General features: G+C 37.7%; 1 protein-coding gene and 1 long non-coding RNA gene across 2 annotated transcripts in view; one reads left to right on the top strand and one right to left on the bottom strand.

Annotated features, from left to right (window-relative positions):
• The first annotated feature begins 919 nt into the window (after nt 1–919).
• On the top strand, nt 920–16,371 carry LOC309499051. Its single transcript, XR_014206125.1, has 3 exons — nt 920–9,146; nt 9,352–9,517; nt 14,852–16,371. It is a non-coding gene; the product is annotated as an uncharacterized lncRNA (long non-coding RNA).
• Nucleotides 11,271–17,019, bottom strand: part of arb2a (ARB2 cotranscriptional regulator A) — a 181,395-nt gene continuing 175,646 nt past the window's right edge. Inside the window, exon 11 of the mRNA XM_082170038.1 lies at nt 11,271–13,242. Within this exon, the coding sequence (XP_082026164.1) occupies nt 13,094–13,242 (149 nt within the window). The 3' untranslated portion in view covers nt 11,271–13,093. The remainder of the gene's footprint in view (nt 13,243–17,019) is intronic.

The raw sequence follows: 17,019 nt of genomic DNA, 5'->3' as shown, positions 1-17,019 counted from the left end.
TTTAATACTGGGACTAAATTAACAATGACCCACTTTTCATATACAGACAGCTTCATATTCGATATCCTACACGTTTTTCACATATCCATATACACATACACAAAATATATGTAATTATTGAGATCATGAACAAATATGTAAAATATCTTATATACATATATCTCAATTATTATCCTCAGAAACAACTAAAACAAGACAGCATGCACGTCTTGTGGCTTAAATGTCTATATCTATCTATCTATCTATCTATCTATCTATCTATCTATACATTTCATTTTTTATTAACACAACATAAAACAAACAAACAAGCATTTTAGTCACTAATTCATAGCAGGCGGCCTGACAGGCTTGGTGAATTATGTTGTGGTTAATATTGCCCTAATTTCGTTTTTATTTGCCTAATTTCTCAGCATGACTTCTATTTTCTTTCATAATAAATGACTGAAGCGTTTTGTCGAGGGATATTTTTCATCCCAGTTATATAGACCGGGTCTTGACAGAGGCATTATCTCTCTTGCTCCAGTGTTGGTCCCTGCCACGGCTCTCTGATCCCACGCCTTTCCTCCTTTATGCTGCCTGTCTTGCCTATAGTTGTCGCAATTTGTGCGTTTGATAAATACATACGCATTCCCCCACTTCCAACAAGACGGTTTCTGTAGTAGCTAAACTGCTTCAAAAGTAACGTGAACATATAGTAGGGCATTTTAAGAGTGTATATATATATATACATATATATATATATATATATATATATATATATACACACACACTATAATATAATTATAATATATATATATTATAATTATATATATATATATATATGTATATATATATGTATGTATGTATAAAGAGAGAGAGATAGAGAGAGAGAGAGAGAGAGACAGTTAGATGTTTTGACATTTTACAAGACGTAAATATTTAAAAGGCCTTTATTTGTTAGTGAAGATACTTATTTTAAGGCCTGATGTAAGGATTCGTTTTCTTTATGGATAAGAAACCACATCTCTCAACATCCATCGGCTGAGCCACAAAGCCAGTTTTCTCGTGCGCTCAAATATGTGTGCGCGCGCTCACGTGTGATTGTCTGTGTATGTCTAAAGGTGGGGGTCGTCTGAGGATTCGAGGAAGGGAGAGAGAAGGTGGGCTCGTCCGTTCTTTTAGAATGACCTGACTCCACAATCAACCAATTTATGGTATTAATCTGAATGTGGTGTGGTGTTCCGTCTATTGGAGGCGAAATTTGTTGCCCAAGCTTTTCTTTCCTCTTATGTTAAATCAGAACGCAAGGAGGTCTGAACCGTTACCAAAGACACTCCCAAATATCCCATCCGCAGTAGAGCTATCTCTGTGCGGTATTTATCCTTGAAATTCAAACCCCTGCCCCCCCCCCCACGTCCAAATTCATTTGCATTCGTTGATGATATCAATAAAGAATAGCAGGGATCCTATTTGGTTGTGGTAGGGCTGGGGGAAGGTGGCTTATTCGGTCAAAACTGGACAGAGAGGACGAAGACCCTGAGGTCAGCTGACCATTCAGTGCGCGGTGGAGGGAGGCGGAGGGGTCTGGAGAGGCTTATTTGAGAGCAGGCGTGTTTGTAGCCAGGCAATGAAAAGGAGTCAACCACAAAGCTCGTCATACTTCAAATACACCCCATCACGTCTTCAGTCTCATACCTCTCAACGGCTAAATTGGAGGAGAGGAAGCTATATTCTTTAAGAGGGTAATTCTTCCAAGTTTGCTTTAGGTTTAACCACCGTATTCATGCACGGGGAGTTGGAATGATCACAACTACCAAAATCCAAAACTTTAAAGACAAAGGCCTGCTAAAATCTACACGTGTAAATGACATTTAGAAACAACTCGACAGTGCACCAAAACATCTCCATTTATATTTTTATTTCAGCGCAGCTGTGCATTTTGTGTCCCTGGTTACGCAAATTCGTGCAAGTCCTATATTTGATTATAAAACGGGAGAGATTGTGCGTGGCTAAACGTGGAAATGTTGTATGAGGCCTGTCGTCAAACGGCTCATTGGACGAGCTACGGCCAATCCGCATGTGGACCTTTCAATCATTTCAAGCTGGAGGACGAGGCCCATGTCTTAAATTCATTAAGAAAATTTTGCATAAATGTTCCTTTTTATATAGGCCTATATAATATTTGCGTCATATTTATGAAATATATACCCTATATAAAAAGTGGCAAATTATAAATTGATGGTTGGGACAACATGCAATTGTGCAGAGAGAAAAAATGGTCAATGTTGGCAGAGTATTTGTAACCAAGGAAATATAAAGTCTTATATCACTGATAGGGAAATGAATGACTAGATTCTTAATAATGAAAACGTTTGCAAAGCACGAACTGTATATGAAAACCTAGCAGGAGAGCTTCAGATGGTCATCTCTGTAGATATTCATTTGAATATGTATTTATTTATTTATTATCTGTGTATTTATATATGTATTTATCTACGTATTTATTCATTCGCATATATTCCTGAAGTATTCGCGTTGAAAACTGAGTGTTTAAGTTCCCACAAGAGACGTGAACTATTCAGGTTATAGGCTACTTTTGGATAACTCTTACTTAACCTTTTCTCCTTGAAGCTAACTTTGTGAAACTTCCACTTAATGTATCTTAAAGATGCACAGATTGACAACACGTTGGGATCAGAATATACAAGCCTCCACTACGTCTACGGCACAATAATCCTCAGTGCTTTCGTTCATTCAGACAGGTTCACCATGAAGGGTTGCAGTCAGAGTTAGCTTGTGTAGATCAACTTTTAAAATATAATGCAGGGTTCAAAATCACCACCATATCCTAAAGCGAAGCATATCATGTCCTTATGGTAATAATTGAACATAATGCACAGCTTTCTCTGTCCCAAAAGGATCATTATAACCTATGATTAGCTTTATTATTGCTAGAAGATACCTGGACAATAGTTCGACCAAGGATTGTTTGATATCGTTTTTACATTTCTCTCTGGTGTGTATTCGGATTCCTGTGAGGTCTGAGGATGGCGGCTTTGTTGGTGCTCTGGCGTTCTCATGCCTTGCAGAGGGTTCTGTCAGAGCTGTTTGTTTCTCCCTTTATTTGCTAGATGGCGCTCTGTGTTCTGGGACCCTCAGTTAGAGGAACAAACGGTCCTCAGTTTATTCTTTACCCGTTTTCCATTGTTCATCCATACTCCGTTTTAAAGCTTTTTTTCCTCTTCTTGTCCTTCACACTTTGTATTCGGAAAACATATATTTGAATGTGCGTTAAAATGATAATTATACATATATTCTATGATTATATGTGGTTAATTTGTAAATGCAATTAGAGTTGTGCAGGCTGTTTTCGAGTATTTTGTGGTTTTAATGTATTTTATGATGTTATATCACATATGGTAAATTATGCTGCTTTGGGATTTGATCATTTAATTGCTTTAGACTATGACAATCTTTATAGAATTATTCAAACGGTTTATGATATATTTATCAAAATGTCTGTATCTGTAAATCATAAAAAGCGCACATATTAATACTTTTTTAGCTATCCTTTTTTTGAATAATATACGCAAGTATTATTTCAATACATTTTAAGTTGTATCCAACTCACTCAGCAATATTTCAATGGACTGCAGAGTCAATACATTTAGAACAAGATGATATCATTTCGAATAGGGTTCTAAAATGTGTTTTAAACCCTATAAGTCTCGGTAGATTTTCCTCACACACAGACACAAAAAAAACGCACCTATAATTTTATATTATTACATTTTAACAGACAGAAATAAGTGGATTTATTCAGATTTCCTCACAAAAACCCTTCTGTTAAGAAGATATATTGCAGCACTTACACTTTCTCTAAATAGTGGATTGTCCATATTTGACGTTGATGAATGTGCCCACGATTTGAAGAACATTTAAAGATGTCGTTTAAATGTTATGCCAGATTGCTCAGCGGACGATGAGAAGCACCAGTCCGACAGGATTCACCAAAATTACACATACAATATCAAAATAAAAAGAGATTATTTCCCCCCTCTTTCTATTTCACATGACAAGGATAATATAATAGAAATATATTGGTTCAGTTTTCTGTTTTGTTTTATATCACGTGTAAATGCCGCTGTTTAGGACATCATTTATGTTATGTATTAATATTTTTGCTTGCATGTTATTCACTTAAGTAATCAGTTTATTTATTTGACATTTTATGATAAGCCACACTGTTCATTTTACGTTGGTATAATTTTATATTTGCATTATATCCGTATATTATATATTTTTATGTTTATGCTATATTTGATCCAGTAATGGTGGTGACATAGCTTGTGTCTGTTAACAGTAATAAAAAACAGTGTGGTAGCCTATCTCACCACAGTTTTCCTGTATGCTGAGTCCCTCCTGGGCCACTCAAACCTCACAGAATGAGAGCGTTTATGAAAAAATGATCAAATATTACTGTAGCCTGTATGTTTATGTTGTGTTTTTGTTTGTTGCTGAAATTGAACTTCTTAAGTAAATACATTGTAGACCACATTCAGTTGTTTAAAGTTAAAATAAAAAATGAATAATTTGTTGTATTTAAAAAAAAAGTGTTACTGCTGTTTATAGGAAAACGTTATATTCTCAAAAGCAATTGTTTCATGGTAAATAAGGGAGATTTGAACCATAATTCTATAGCCCCACCAGCGCGAGATAAAAGCGAAATCTGACTGAGAAACGGGTACAAAGCCTTCCTCGTGCTTGTGACATTGCTCGCTGTCAGGATAGTTAGCAATGTTCTAATATGGACGGTGGCTCCAGAGGCTCATCTCTTGGGGTTTTAATTAACAAGCTGTCTCAAAGCTGTAGAGATCCATCAAACAGTCTCTCCCCACTAGCAAACCCCCCCTTCCGTCTGAACAGTCTCGCAGCCTCTTTGGCGTTACTTGAGAGTTCTCCGTGACTCCCCATTCAGCTTTGTTCCTGTATGAATTCGCTTGCTTATCGAATGTCAGATTACATCGCAGCGTAGTTCCTATGTTTGACTTTAGGTTTGTGCTCGCATGGACGGTGAGGTGAGTGAGTGAGTGAGTGAGTAAATGTGTGTGTATCTGAAGAGGTAGTGAGGAGAATATGACACGTTTAGAGGTTTATTTATCTTATGAACAGCCAAAAGGAGCTATGATAAAACGCAGTTGTAGTTTTCAACTTCTACCTCATCCACACACACACAGACACACACACACACACACACACACACACACACACACACACACACACACACACACACACACACACACACACACACACACACACACACACACACACACACACACACACACACACCTACATCACTTGCACAACTGTGAAGTGAACGTCCCCCCTACGGAAAAGGCAGGGGCGAGTTCAGGGTCAACAGAGAGCGCTGTCCATGGTCCTATTCAGAGGTGCCTGGGTGCTCTTATCAAATTAGACAGGACAAGTTTCAAATCGATGCCATCGCCTCTATCAGGAGACTGCCACTGGTTTACAACCTTTAACAAGCCACCCTGACAGTCAGTGCTCCAAGCGCAAATACACACCTCTGTCACGGTGATGGAGCGATCATGACCGCTAATGGACGGGGAAGAAAGGGTGAGATAACACACTAGATAACAGGTGATGCTCATCTGAATATCGCTACGAATAACGCGCATGACCAAACGAGCAAGTTTCTTTTTTTTTCTCTTTTTTTTCCAAAAAAAAAAAAAAAAAAAAATCGAAGGTATGAATTGAGACAATATGCTAGATTTAGGCTAAATACAAGTATATCAAAAGGTTTTCTTAACTATGCTCGTTTTATTTTTTATTTGAAATATATTAATAAATATTTACACGTACTTGTCAATCGTTCTAAACGAAGATCAGCATTAAAAAAATAAAATAAAACGAACAATAAAACAATTGTATAAACAGGTTGTGACAGCGCATTTGTAAGGTTGCTTGAAATCGAAAAAAAAAAAATTAATAAACATTTGTTTCGTTGATTTATGAAGTTATTCTAAAAGCCTTTAGGAAAAACAAAATAACCAAATAGGAAACTAAATATTGCAGCAAACCAAATCAATGCATGAATTAAATATTTCACCATTCTTTTATGTACTTTATGAATTTAATTCATATGCATTTTCTTTTTCTTCTAAAAGGATACTTTGGTGTCTGTATTTCTAATTCTCTTAAAATTAATACTGTTAAAATTGTTGCTATGAATAGCAATTAACTAAGCTTGTGCTTTTAGCATTTTTTTTTAATCATAGTATGAACCTAAAATTAAGTTCAAGCTAAATAATAATAATAACAATAATAATAATAATTACTGTAACGATCTGGTCATTTATAACATCCGTTTTCTTATTTATTCAGTTTATTTTAGTTCAATTTAGGCTTCCTTGCCTCTCATTCCGACTTTCAGGTCCATTTCAGAACACTAAAGATGATCCATTTGAACTTATTTTTAACTCTCGTTCTTATTTTATCTTTTTGGAATGTTACTTTCCTTCACCGTCTCACATTTTGACGTCTGAGATAAAGCGAAAAGGAAGCTCTGTTTGTCCTACTTGCACACTGGAAACCTCGTCAGTTTCTCATTCCCTGACAGATTTGCTAAAACAACAATAAAGACCTATTGTTCTCGAGCTGACTTAAAAGATTATCTGGGCATACATTTTACCCGCCTTCACTTCGCCCAGGTATAACAAACCTCGTCAACGTACACATCATTGCCATCAAAAGTTATGCTATCAGATATTGTTGAATATGGGTGACGTTTCTCATCCTGGATGCTGATTCAGACAGAGACATAAAAGAACAGGTAGTCGAATGGAAGGACACAGTGGTTTGAAGCAGTGACGGTTGTCAGGGAGATGAGAGAGAGAGAGAGAGAGAGAGAGAGAGAGAGAGAGAGAGAGAGAGAGAGAGAGAGAGAGAGAGAGAGAGAGAGAGGCAGGCAGTCTATTTTGTATGAACACTCTAAAAGCGTGAGAGACGGCAAAGAATTTAGGAGAGGTAGAGACAGCCTAAACGTGAGTGTGCAGCCAATTAATGGAAACCATTCATCCATTTTATCACCTCATATATGTGCGATATATATCACACCTTCACACTCATACACTCTCCTCTGTCTACCTTGTTGCCTGTCAGGCTGTTTTTAACGGCAGTCCGTCAGACGGGCACCTCTGTGGCCTCGCTAATTTGGGTTCATTGGATGGCAATAACTTAATTTAGAGCCTCATCTTTTGAGGCGTTTCTTAATGAGGATGCGCTGTGCAATAACGCGCCGGTTATTCAGGTGGGAGCAACCAGCACCGCGCACCAATGTGTTTAGCCTCCAAGGAACCCGTTAAGCTTGATGAGACTCATCTATAACGCGTGATTGAATACCTATAAGCTTCTGACGAGACAGAACCGCGCGCAACGGACTCTCAAGCCCTGACTGAAGAGGCCTTCAGCCGTTCCTCCAAACCTCACATCACACAGAATCAAGTGGAGAGTGGCGCATAATAAGAGTTTTAAGGCACTGTTGTCTGGTTTCATTGAAAAGGCCTCTTGTTGTTTAGAGAGGATCAGGTTTTATCGTGTCCTAACCCTGGGTCGCTGGATATCACGGTGACCCGCTTGGCACCCTATGTGGGAATTCCATCTCTAGCTGTAAAATGACAGGTTGTAACGCTCCAAGCGCTCCGGTTACTTATGTGACCTTAACCAAGTGATTTAAGTCCAGGTCTTCTGGCCCTTGCTCTTAAAGCTCCCCATTAAGAACTGAGTGGCGAGAAATGTTTTTAGACAAGTATGGGACTACAAGACATATATAGTGATGCGTACAGGTATAGTATAGGCCTCACTGCAGTTAAATAACTGTCCGCTTATGTTTCAAACCTGCTGCAGCCACCAACTGTTAAATGGCCAAAATGGGCATTATAAATGCAAATACCAATATTAATACTAATATATTATTATTATAGGCTACTAATACTATTAGACTAATTTACAATTATTTGTCAACTCTATACACAAACACATTAAAGATCAGGCCAAACATCTGTTTTACATTTTATAATAATAATAATAATAATAATAATAATAATAACACTACAACAACGATTAAATTAATTTGACAAAGACTGCCATTGCGTTATAGGCTAACTGACATCTGAGAATAAATATTTAAAAACTTTATTTTGTAAAACATGATTCGTGTCATGTTTAATTTTTAATTTGTCCACAAAAATATCAATGTTTTATGCTGACGTTATATATTAAATACAATTTTGTGAAATATTAGCTTTATGCGAACAGGCGTTGCTCTACAGGAAAAAACAAATTTTCAATTTTTTTTTTTTTTTTTAGATGGACCGCGTTCTTTCATTCGTTGTCCTGTTTTATGACACATATTATGTTTGACGGGAATTTATCTTTACATAAAAGTTGATTCAGAGCTAATAATTGTTTTGATGCCTTATCGCCATTCCCTTTCATCACATAAACTGAATTCAGAACATTATATTCTCTGACCTGCGCTGAAATCAGTTTATGCGGGCGCCTGCTCATATTGTTGAATTCCAAAGTCCGTTTATCATTGTCCAAGAAAGAGCAGTGCAATATTTATCCAGAAAAATATCCCTCTTTTATTGTATTTATTATTATTATTTTCCCAACGGATCTGTCGGCGTGTTAAATGAAGCACCTGAGATCCCAGGATGTGAGACTACAACAATTACTCTCAAAACGCAATAATTCGAGCAAGTGTTTCCAAAAACACTGCATAGCAACACAGGACAAATTCAATCTCTGTGTTTTTGTCTGCTCTTGCTTACCATGACATCCTCACATAACTTAATGAAAGTTGCCTTCCCTTTTCCCGTTCAGAAAGAGGAGTGTGATCCATTTTGTGCAACGTGCTCCACTCAATTTCACACACACTTTGTCTAAAAATATCAGAATCCAAGACAGAAGGGGGGGACAGAAACCTGAAAGAAATCCTTAAAAGCCAAGCCTCTGCCAGCGGCAGCTGTCCAGTGCTGTGTGGCGTGATCACCCCAAACCATCTCCCACTCTCATGACACATACCGGAGCTCTAGCGCGCGAGAAAGCGGAACTTCAGGGAGCCAAGGTGCGCGCGCGCGTGGGTGGGTGAGAAAGGGTGTGTGGGCTATGTGTGTTATATGAACTAATAACAATCAATCAAAAAGGGACAGTAAGGGAGGCAGACATATTTAAGATAGATAGATAGATGGATAGATGGATAGATAATTTAGACTATTTTGAAGTGGTAAAAAGAGTGAGAATTGAGAGCGAGTTGTATTATTTGAGGTTTTTTCTTTCTTTCTCCAGGACACAATAAAACATCGATTGTTGCAGTTTGCTGACCCGTACAATTTGGGGGCTTGATTTCCCTTCAGAACCGAGCATATAATTATGCAAATAGAGATCTGACAGCGATCTGGTGAAGTACTCCCGAAGACAAGGGCCCGGAGGAGTGACAGTCCGGCTTCAGCAAGTACTCGGCTCTTTGAGAATAGTTCATATTTGGCGGCGCATGAGAGTATGGGAGGAGACGAGAGCGTGCGTGACAAAACGCGGATAAAATTGAAATATCAATCAAGGACGTCATAGACTTCAAACACACAACGTTATTTTTGCTGTTAAGTGTGAGTCTTGTGGAAGGGAGTGTGATGACAAAAAGTGTTGAGGATGAAACGAACACATTACATAGTGTTTATAGTATGACAATTCTAAGGTGAGATATTAGTTTTAGAGTCATAGCTCATTCGTTTGCACAAATCCCACCGACAGTTGACACACTTTAGGCTTTACATATTTCAATGGTGTTAAAACAATTAGGAAACATCACAAAATTAGTTGAAAAAAACTTTTTGCGAATTCTATTGTAGACCTATTGTGTGATGTTATAGAAATTCTATCTATATGGCTTGAATTTATCACTTCAGCTAAGCACAGCGTCTATAAGTTAACATGAGTTTTCAAATTATTATTTTTTCCCATTTATTATAAATGTAACTATTGTATAGCATAAATGGCGCGGTGATTAAGTAAGGCTACTCAAATATGCAACTTAAAAAATAAATTCATTCAACATATGACTTGAAAACACTTCTGTGTACTGAATACACTTCAGTGTTTATATTTCTGAATTACAACACTTTTTTTTTTCTGGAGAGAAGTTTATTTGGTACAACTGTCCTAATTGTGATAAAAATGCCTCACTAAAAAGCTTATTGCAAAAGAAATGTAAACTTGATTATTCCAAATAAAAAACTTTTAATTTTGTTTTTAAGCTATTATAATGTGAGAACCTTTTCCCCCAAAGTCAATGTGGCGCAACAAAACATATAGGCTATAAAAAGCCATTATATACATACCTATATATATATAAATGTTTTAAAATCGCATATTTTTTATATTTGTTAAAAGTAGCCTACATTCAAAAGTTATTTGTTTACACCACTTGTAATAGTCTTTAAATAAATAAATAAATAAATAAATATATATATATATATATATATATATATATATTATATAGCCTATATATTTATTTATTTATATAGGCTATAGCAAAATGTATAAAGTTTTTTTTTTTTTTCTCATTTCTTCGAAACGAACCGCGAATTTCATTTCTAATGATTTCTCCTTATTATCATCCTTATTTTTCGTTAATCTCTTGTGACATAATTTCCGCGGGTTTCATGAGTTGAGGTCTAAAAAAAAAAAAAAGCAAAAAAAAAAGCAGTTGAAACATAAAAAAACTTGGTGCTATAGACATGGCTTCATCCGATACTTCTCTGTCTTTGACTGACACTTATTTTGGTTAACATTGGTCTCATTGTAAAGGCCTGGGCTCGATCTAGACACAGATATCAGCTTTCGTGATAGAGTTCCACAGCTGATACGTGAGAAGAGCGAGTCATTCTCCGAGCAGGCTCACCTTCCCTGGGAACAGAGCTGAGAGGAGAGCCGCTGGAGCAACAGGCTTTATCGGGCTCCGAGGATCTTTCCCCCGTCAGGTTGAACTTTAACCCGACAACTTCTTGGGTTGAAAGTGATGCCTTTACGATCATTACGTTGTAAATAAGAGTACCCTGTGCATCGGTGTCTTTAAGTGCAAGGTGAGATATGTCTATCAAGCTGCTCGCAAAAGTGCATGCTATTTTACATGCTTGTTTTATGAAGTAAAAATAAATAGATAAAAACTAAGACAATTATTGCAACAATTAAAATCAAAGATCGTTACGGACAATTTTTATAAAGAATTTTATTCAATTACAGCAAGTATGAAGATCATTATTACACTCAAATGATATGGAAACGAAGTGAACGAGTAATCAGGGCACATACTGCCATCAATTCAAAGACGAAAGACTAACATATTTGAACGATTTATGAAAAGTGAAGTTAAAGTAAGATCATGTTTTCATTGAATGCATTCCCATCGAAAGCTAATAAAAACTTCTCAATACAATTTCAAACAATTACAGTTTGTGGAGCAAACAACACATAATGAGTGACTTCAGAGTGACTAAAATGTTTCAAAAAAGAATTAGAATCTTGTCGATTAAAATATTATTGTTTAAAATGAGTCCTAATTTGCAAACCAATTAGGTTTTCGATTTGGTTTAAGGCTGCACTTAGCGCGAGTGACATTCACATATGGCTTGTCAGTCTACGCTTGCAAAATAAAATAGAATAAAAGATAAACTTTATGTGTGTTTTCCTAAGGCAACAATATTGGGATCGGAGTAAAGCAATTTTAACTAAAAAGTATAAGCAACTTGCAGTTGATCAGTGGCATCTAATGAATATTTGCAGGTATATTAAAAGTTTAATTCATTGTAAAAATAGTTTCAAAACATGAAAGCATCTGGGGTCTTGCATTTCTTCCGTTGTAGTTACATCTCTATTTTGGATAAAAATAATATATATGCATAAAGCACTATTTACATTGCTTATACCTTGAGCAATCTAAATAACCAATTACAAATTCTATTTCTAAAAATGATGAGATGATAGAGGCCTTACTGAGAGATTCATTTTCAAACTAAAGCAGAGTGATCTGTTGACATGCCTGAGCAACTTATCTTTAAGCCTCTGCTAATACCACATTGTCCAGGAGACAATGTTTCTTGTCTTGGCTGAGACAGTTACATCACGTATTTAGCAGAGGATGACAATGAGGTGTTAAAACAGTCCGAATAGTCATAAACTCTGCAATAAAAGGGCAGGTTAAATGAGCAAACATCTCAAGGAATGGCTTTTGTACTTTGGATAACATTAAATCTCCCTGATCCTGACGCATAGGAAGATATTCCCAGACTGACACATCGGCTCAGTTAATGGGAGATATTCCTAAAACTCATGCTCACACAAGGTTTTAAGGGATTTAAAAACAGAGGAGGATTCTTTAAATATGTCAAGCTGTCAATGGCTTACTTCATTGTGTTAATTCTTAATCTAGTCTCAAGATAGCCATTGAATGGATGCGCGAGTCTGCAAGTTGCTTTTTCCCAGTTAAAGTTATATGTATGGAACAAACAACCCGTAAGCCTTTAGCATCTGATATACAAAATTCCTAAGCGCTCCAGTATTTTAAAAGCAAGTAAGACCCCGGTTAAAGAGAACAACATGGGGGGAAATCAAAGAGAGATACAAAGACTTTGCAGGCAGGCACTAGGACCTGCCAGACGTGTGTGTGTGTGTGTGCAGGTGCTTCCCAGGCATTAGCTCAGTTCAGGACAATGTCAGGATAATTAGAGGTGCATCAAGAGGCGGTGTGCGGCGCCGCCTGTCAGCCTTAATCTGGCCACTGATGGGCCACCACCAAATCCACACAGCGGCCCACAGGAGGCACAAGCAGTGAAGCCATATTGCTTTGACAGTTGCACTCATCCAGAAGTAATGCAAAACGCTATTCTGATGTATACAGGCTGACCCTGCGCTCCTCAGAGTTATACAATACACTGGGAGGAGGACTTCAAGGAGGAATATCTTTCATAAAAAGAACAGAGGAGAAAAGCAACTAAGAGGTTGACAAAGCTGGGCTCTGGGATCTGTGAGCCCTCTATAAGTCGTCGTGTTTTATACGGTGGGAGCTGCGTGTGGTGACCGGGCTGGAGGAGGAATCATCCTCTTGGTCCTTGAGAGCATTGCTGAAGAACTTGAAGATGGACTGGAAGCTCTTCCATGATGTTAACTCATGCTTCTCGGTACCTGCAAAACACAGAACATCAGGGTGGATGAGAAAAACATACAGAGTTAACAGTGTTTATAAATCACAGTAAAGGAGAATTTCTTCTCCTAAACACAAAAGAAGATATTCTGAAATCTATCCCCAACACTTATTTGTCAGAAATATGTCAGAAAAATGGGCAAAAATGGTCAACTTGTAAATACAACTTGTCACTGGGGCAGTAACCTCAAGGGACAACTTTGTACGCCTAAAAGGTGCATATTAGTACCTAGAGTAGTACCCATACTACTATGAACCTTTTAGGGGTCAAAAAGTTGTCCTTTTAAGGGTCTGCCTCAGTGACAAGCTGTTGTCCCCCTAAAGGTGCAATTTTTTCCAAACACTTTCCTGATTGTTACATTTTTCAAAACATCTTCTATGTTCTGCATAAGGTTTGGAACAACATAAGGGTGTCTAAATGATGACAGAATATTTGGCCGAAGTAAACCTTTAACACTTCATACTGAGGTCTCTAGGGCACTTAGATTATTAGAGTGATATGTGAGGACCGTTCATTCTCTAAATAGTTTAGTACGTCTGTTGCCAAGCAAAATCTTTGGACTCGGTGTCATGTGCTGTGTTCCGACACAACGTTTTCCATCTATTAAGATACTGTGCACTTGAGGACAATGGATGTAATGGCTACTATCCATGGAAGATTACATTTTCTCTCTCTTGAGTTCGATACACCTATCAGTTAATCCACAAAACGGCTCAGTTTTCCCTCAGTGGCAGCGGGTTAAAGAATTCCCATGTTTGGGTCATTGGATCCAGGTGAAGTGACATGAACACCTTAAGTCCTCATCAGACCTTTCAAAGTCCCGCAAGAGCCTTTCACAGCCCTCATAATGCAGCACTGTCAGACAGGTAGCGCCTGGCGCGGCGGAAGCACCAAAGAACTACATTTGGTCTGTTTATTTATTGTGCTATTTGTGAGAAAGCTTGAATAGAACTTCGGCTAGATTAATTCCACTTTGAACCATTTGCAATGTACGTAGCTTAAAGAATTCGATTGCCTTGATATACGTCAGTGTCAGTTTGTGCGGAACACAGAGGATCAAACTGATGTGCTTTTCCCCCCTCAATCACGATTTTTCATTCTTTCCCCTCCACACTGAAACTGGTGCATGAACTTGCCCGGAGGGATCCAATTAAAGACCAACTTTAAGGCCCATGCCAAAAGTGTACTCAGATGGCCATGATATTGACCTCCATGTTTATTACATTGACCCCAGTCTGGGAAGTATTGATGAAGATAGCTGTGGTGAGATGGGAAAGAGGTGTGTGTGTGTTTGTGTGTGTATCAGAACGTTGAGTCTTTCTAGCTCGGCCAATGATCAGTGCCTCAGGTCAAGTTTACCAAGCTGACGATCAGCGAGTCGATACCTGCTGTCCAAACAATCTCTTTACTGGTGTAGGTCCTGGCACAACACCACTCTAGAGGAGAAGACATTGCCTCCACTGCTCTTATTTATAATTCATACCCAATTTGGAGCACACAGCCTTAACTTTCCCTCTACTCTAGGCTCCCTCACCTTTCCCAACTAACCTTTTATTTGTCTCTCCTTCTTTGTTTTTTTTCTTTTCTAGGACCAATTAATGACGAAGGGTTCACTTTTTGTTACCTTGAACCTGTGATGAACCCCTGATCGACGAGCGACTCATACTGATCCCAGCCACGGGGTCAGCCACAGTGCGTCTCCGAGCAGATATGCAAATGCAACGAGCCCCCGTGGCGACCCTGCGGGAGCTCCGCCCCTGCCGGCGACATCACCTTTGATGAGGGTTCACAAGCATGCCTCACTAATGACCCTTTATTACTCTACCTTGCCATCTCTTAATTGCCAAGATGTGTTGAGTGTAATCAATAGTGTATGTGTGCCGCGGCGTGTCACGGTTACGTCATTCGCTCGCACAGACACACAAAGAATGGGGAAGAGGACAGCCGTGCCTGGCTAGCCCACAAATTAAATGAATGCCATTTAAAGAGGTGGCCATTGATTAAATGTCATCTTTCAATAAAGAGAGCAATGTCTACTGCATAGAAGTAAAAGTCTATTGTTCTGGTTTTCCTTTACTTTTTTCTTTTTCTTTCACAGGCATTTCTGTTCGTCTGGGAGATTTTCTGTTCTTAAAAGTAAGATGGATAGGGCTTATAATTCCTTTCATGTCTTACAAATAAAGGCATGCTACTATTAAAAATCCATTAACATGCAATTGGGAAAAAGACTATTAAAGCAATGACAAAACTTTTACGCTGCAATTACAATACATGTAAATTATGGTATAAATAAAATGAACTTTAATTACATAAAAAGTTTTGATATATTTCCTATGATACCATTTTATTAATCTTTTATTAAAATTATTATTATTTTTTTATAAAAACGCATAGGCCAGTAAATACACATTTTTGTATGTTTTATACATATATATATAAAATAAAAAATCAGATAAAAAATAAAAAAAACACACACACACACACACTCAGTAACACCCAAATTCTTAAAGAAGATATTGTTGAAAATTACATATACAAACTGCTGTGCTTTCTGTGAACATCATAATTATGAATTCTACATGTGTAATTGTGCAATTAGAGAAAGAGTTGCACCTTTTGAAAAAAACTCTCCAGCAGGCAGGCTGTCATCCACATGACCCTGACACCCCTCACAACATACTCATGCCTACAAAAATGCTCACGCACTATGTTTTGATATCCTCATCTTTAACAATGCACCTCACAGTATGAGCACAAACACACCGCCGCTCACACCAGGCCACTGTTATCAGCGTTACTTCATACGACTCCATTTGACCACTGTATTTGTAATAATGAAGCTTCATATTTCACTACCCCATTAAGACGTCTTCCAGATGCAGATCCAAATCTTTATAATGAACCATTAAATGATTCAGCTGGATACCTTTGAGGGTAATTTAGTAGTTCTTTGATCTCACTGTGACAAATAGTGTTTGAAACAGTGTCCCAGTGACAAGCACACACACACACACACACACACACACACACACACACACACACACACACACACACACACACACACACACACACACACACACACACACACACACACACACACACACACACACACACACACACACACACACACACACACACACACACACGCACACACACACTCTTTCAACATTCATGTCAACAATAAATCAAGGAAGACAGGCTTTAGCTATCGGCAATTCCTTTTTCTCTCCTCACCAAAAGCGTTACAAATGGTAATCGTGTGTGATGGTAAAATGCTCATGAGTGAACGATGCTCGAGTGAATGAGCAGTCAAAGCACCGCCGCAAGTAACACTCGGAGAGAGTAAAAAGTATCAAAGTGTGCTGATTGTAATTGGTCTCCATCTGTAGCGTGGCATTCAAATGCACCTCCTAATTGATTGAGCACTACTGGCATATTCTATTTATTTGTCAAAATTATTTGATTTCATTGCCAGACATTTTACATGTTGTAATTACACAGTTGTTGAAAAATTACAGTATCTGATATTCCAGTCATTAAAATATTTCAACCTCTAATTGTTTTAGCATGATTGTTTGCAGTTTTGCTAGCTTTATGTTTGTGTGCATGTGTGAGTGTCTTCCTGATACAATACCAGTCAAAAGTTATGGATCAGTAAGATTTTTTATGTTTTTAAAAGAAGTCTCTTTTGCTCAACAAGGCTGCATTTATTTGAAAAACAGTAATATTGTGAAATATTATTACAATTTATAACAGC

This window comes from Leuciscus leuciscus (assembly GCF_965113295.1).
Source record: "Leuciscus leuciscus genome assembly, chromosome: 5".
Classification (NCBI taxonomy): domain Eukaryota; kingdom Metazoa; phylum Chordata; class Actinopteri; order Cypriniformes; family Leuciscidae; genus Leuciscus; species Leuciscus leuciscus.
Note: the sequence above shows the minus strand (reverse complement) of the source record. Positions and strands in the feature narration are given on the sequence as shown.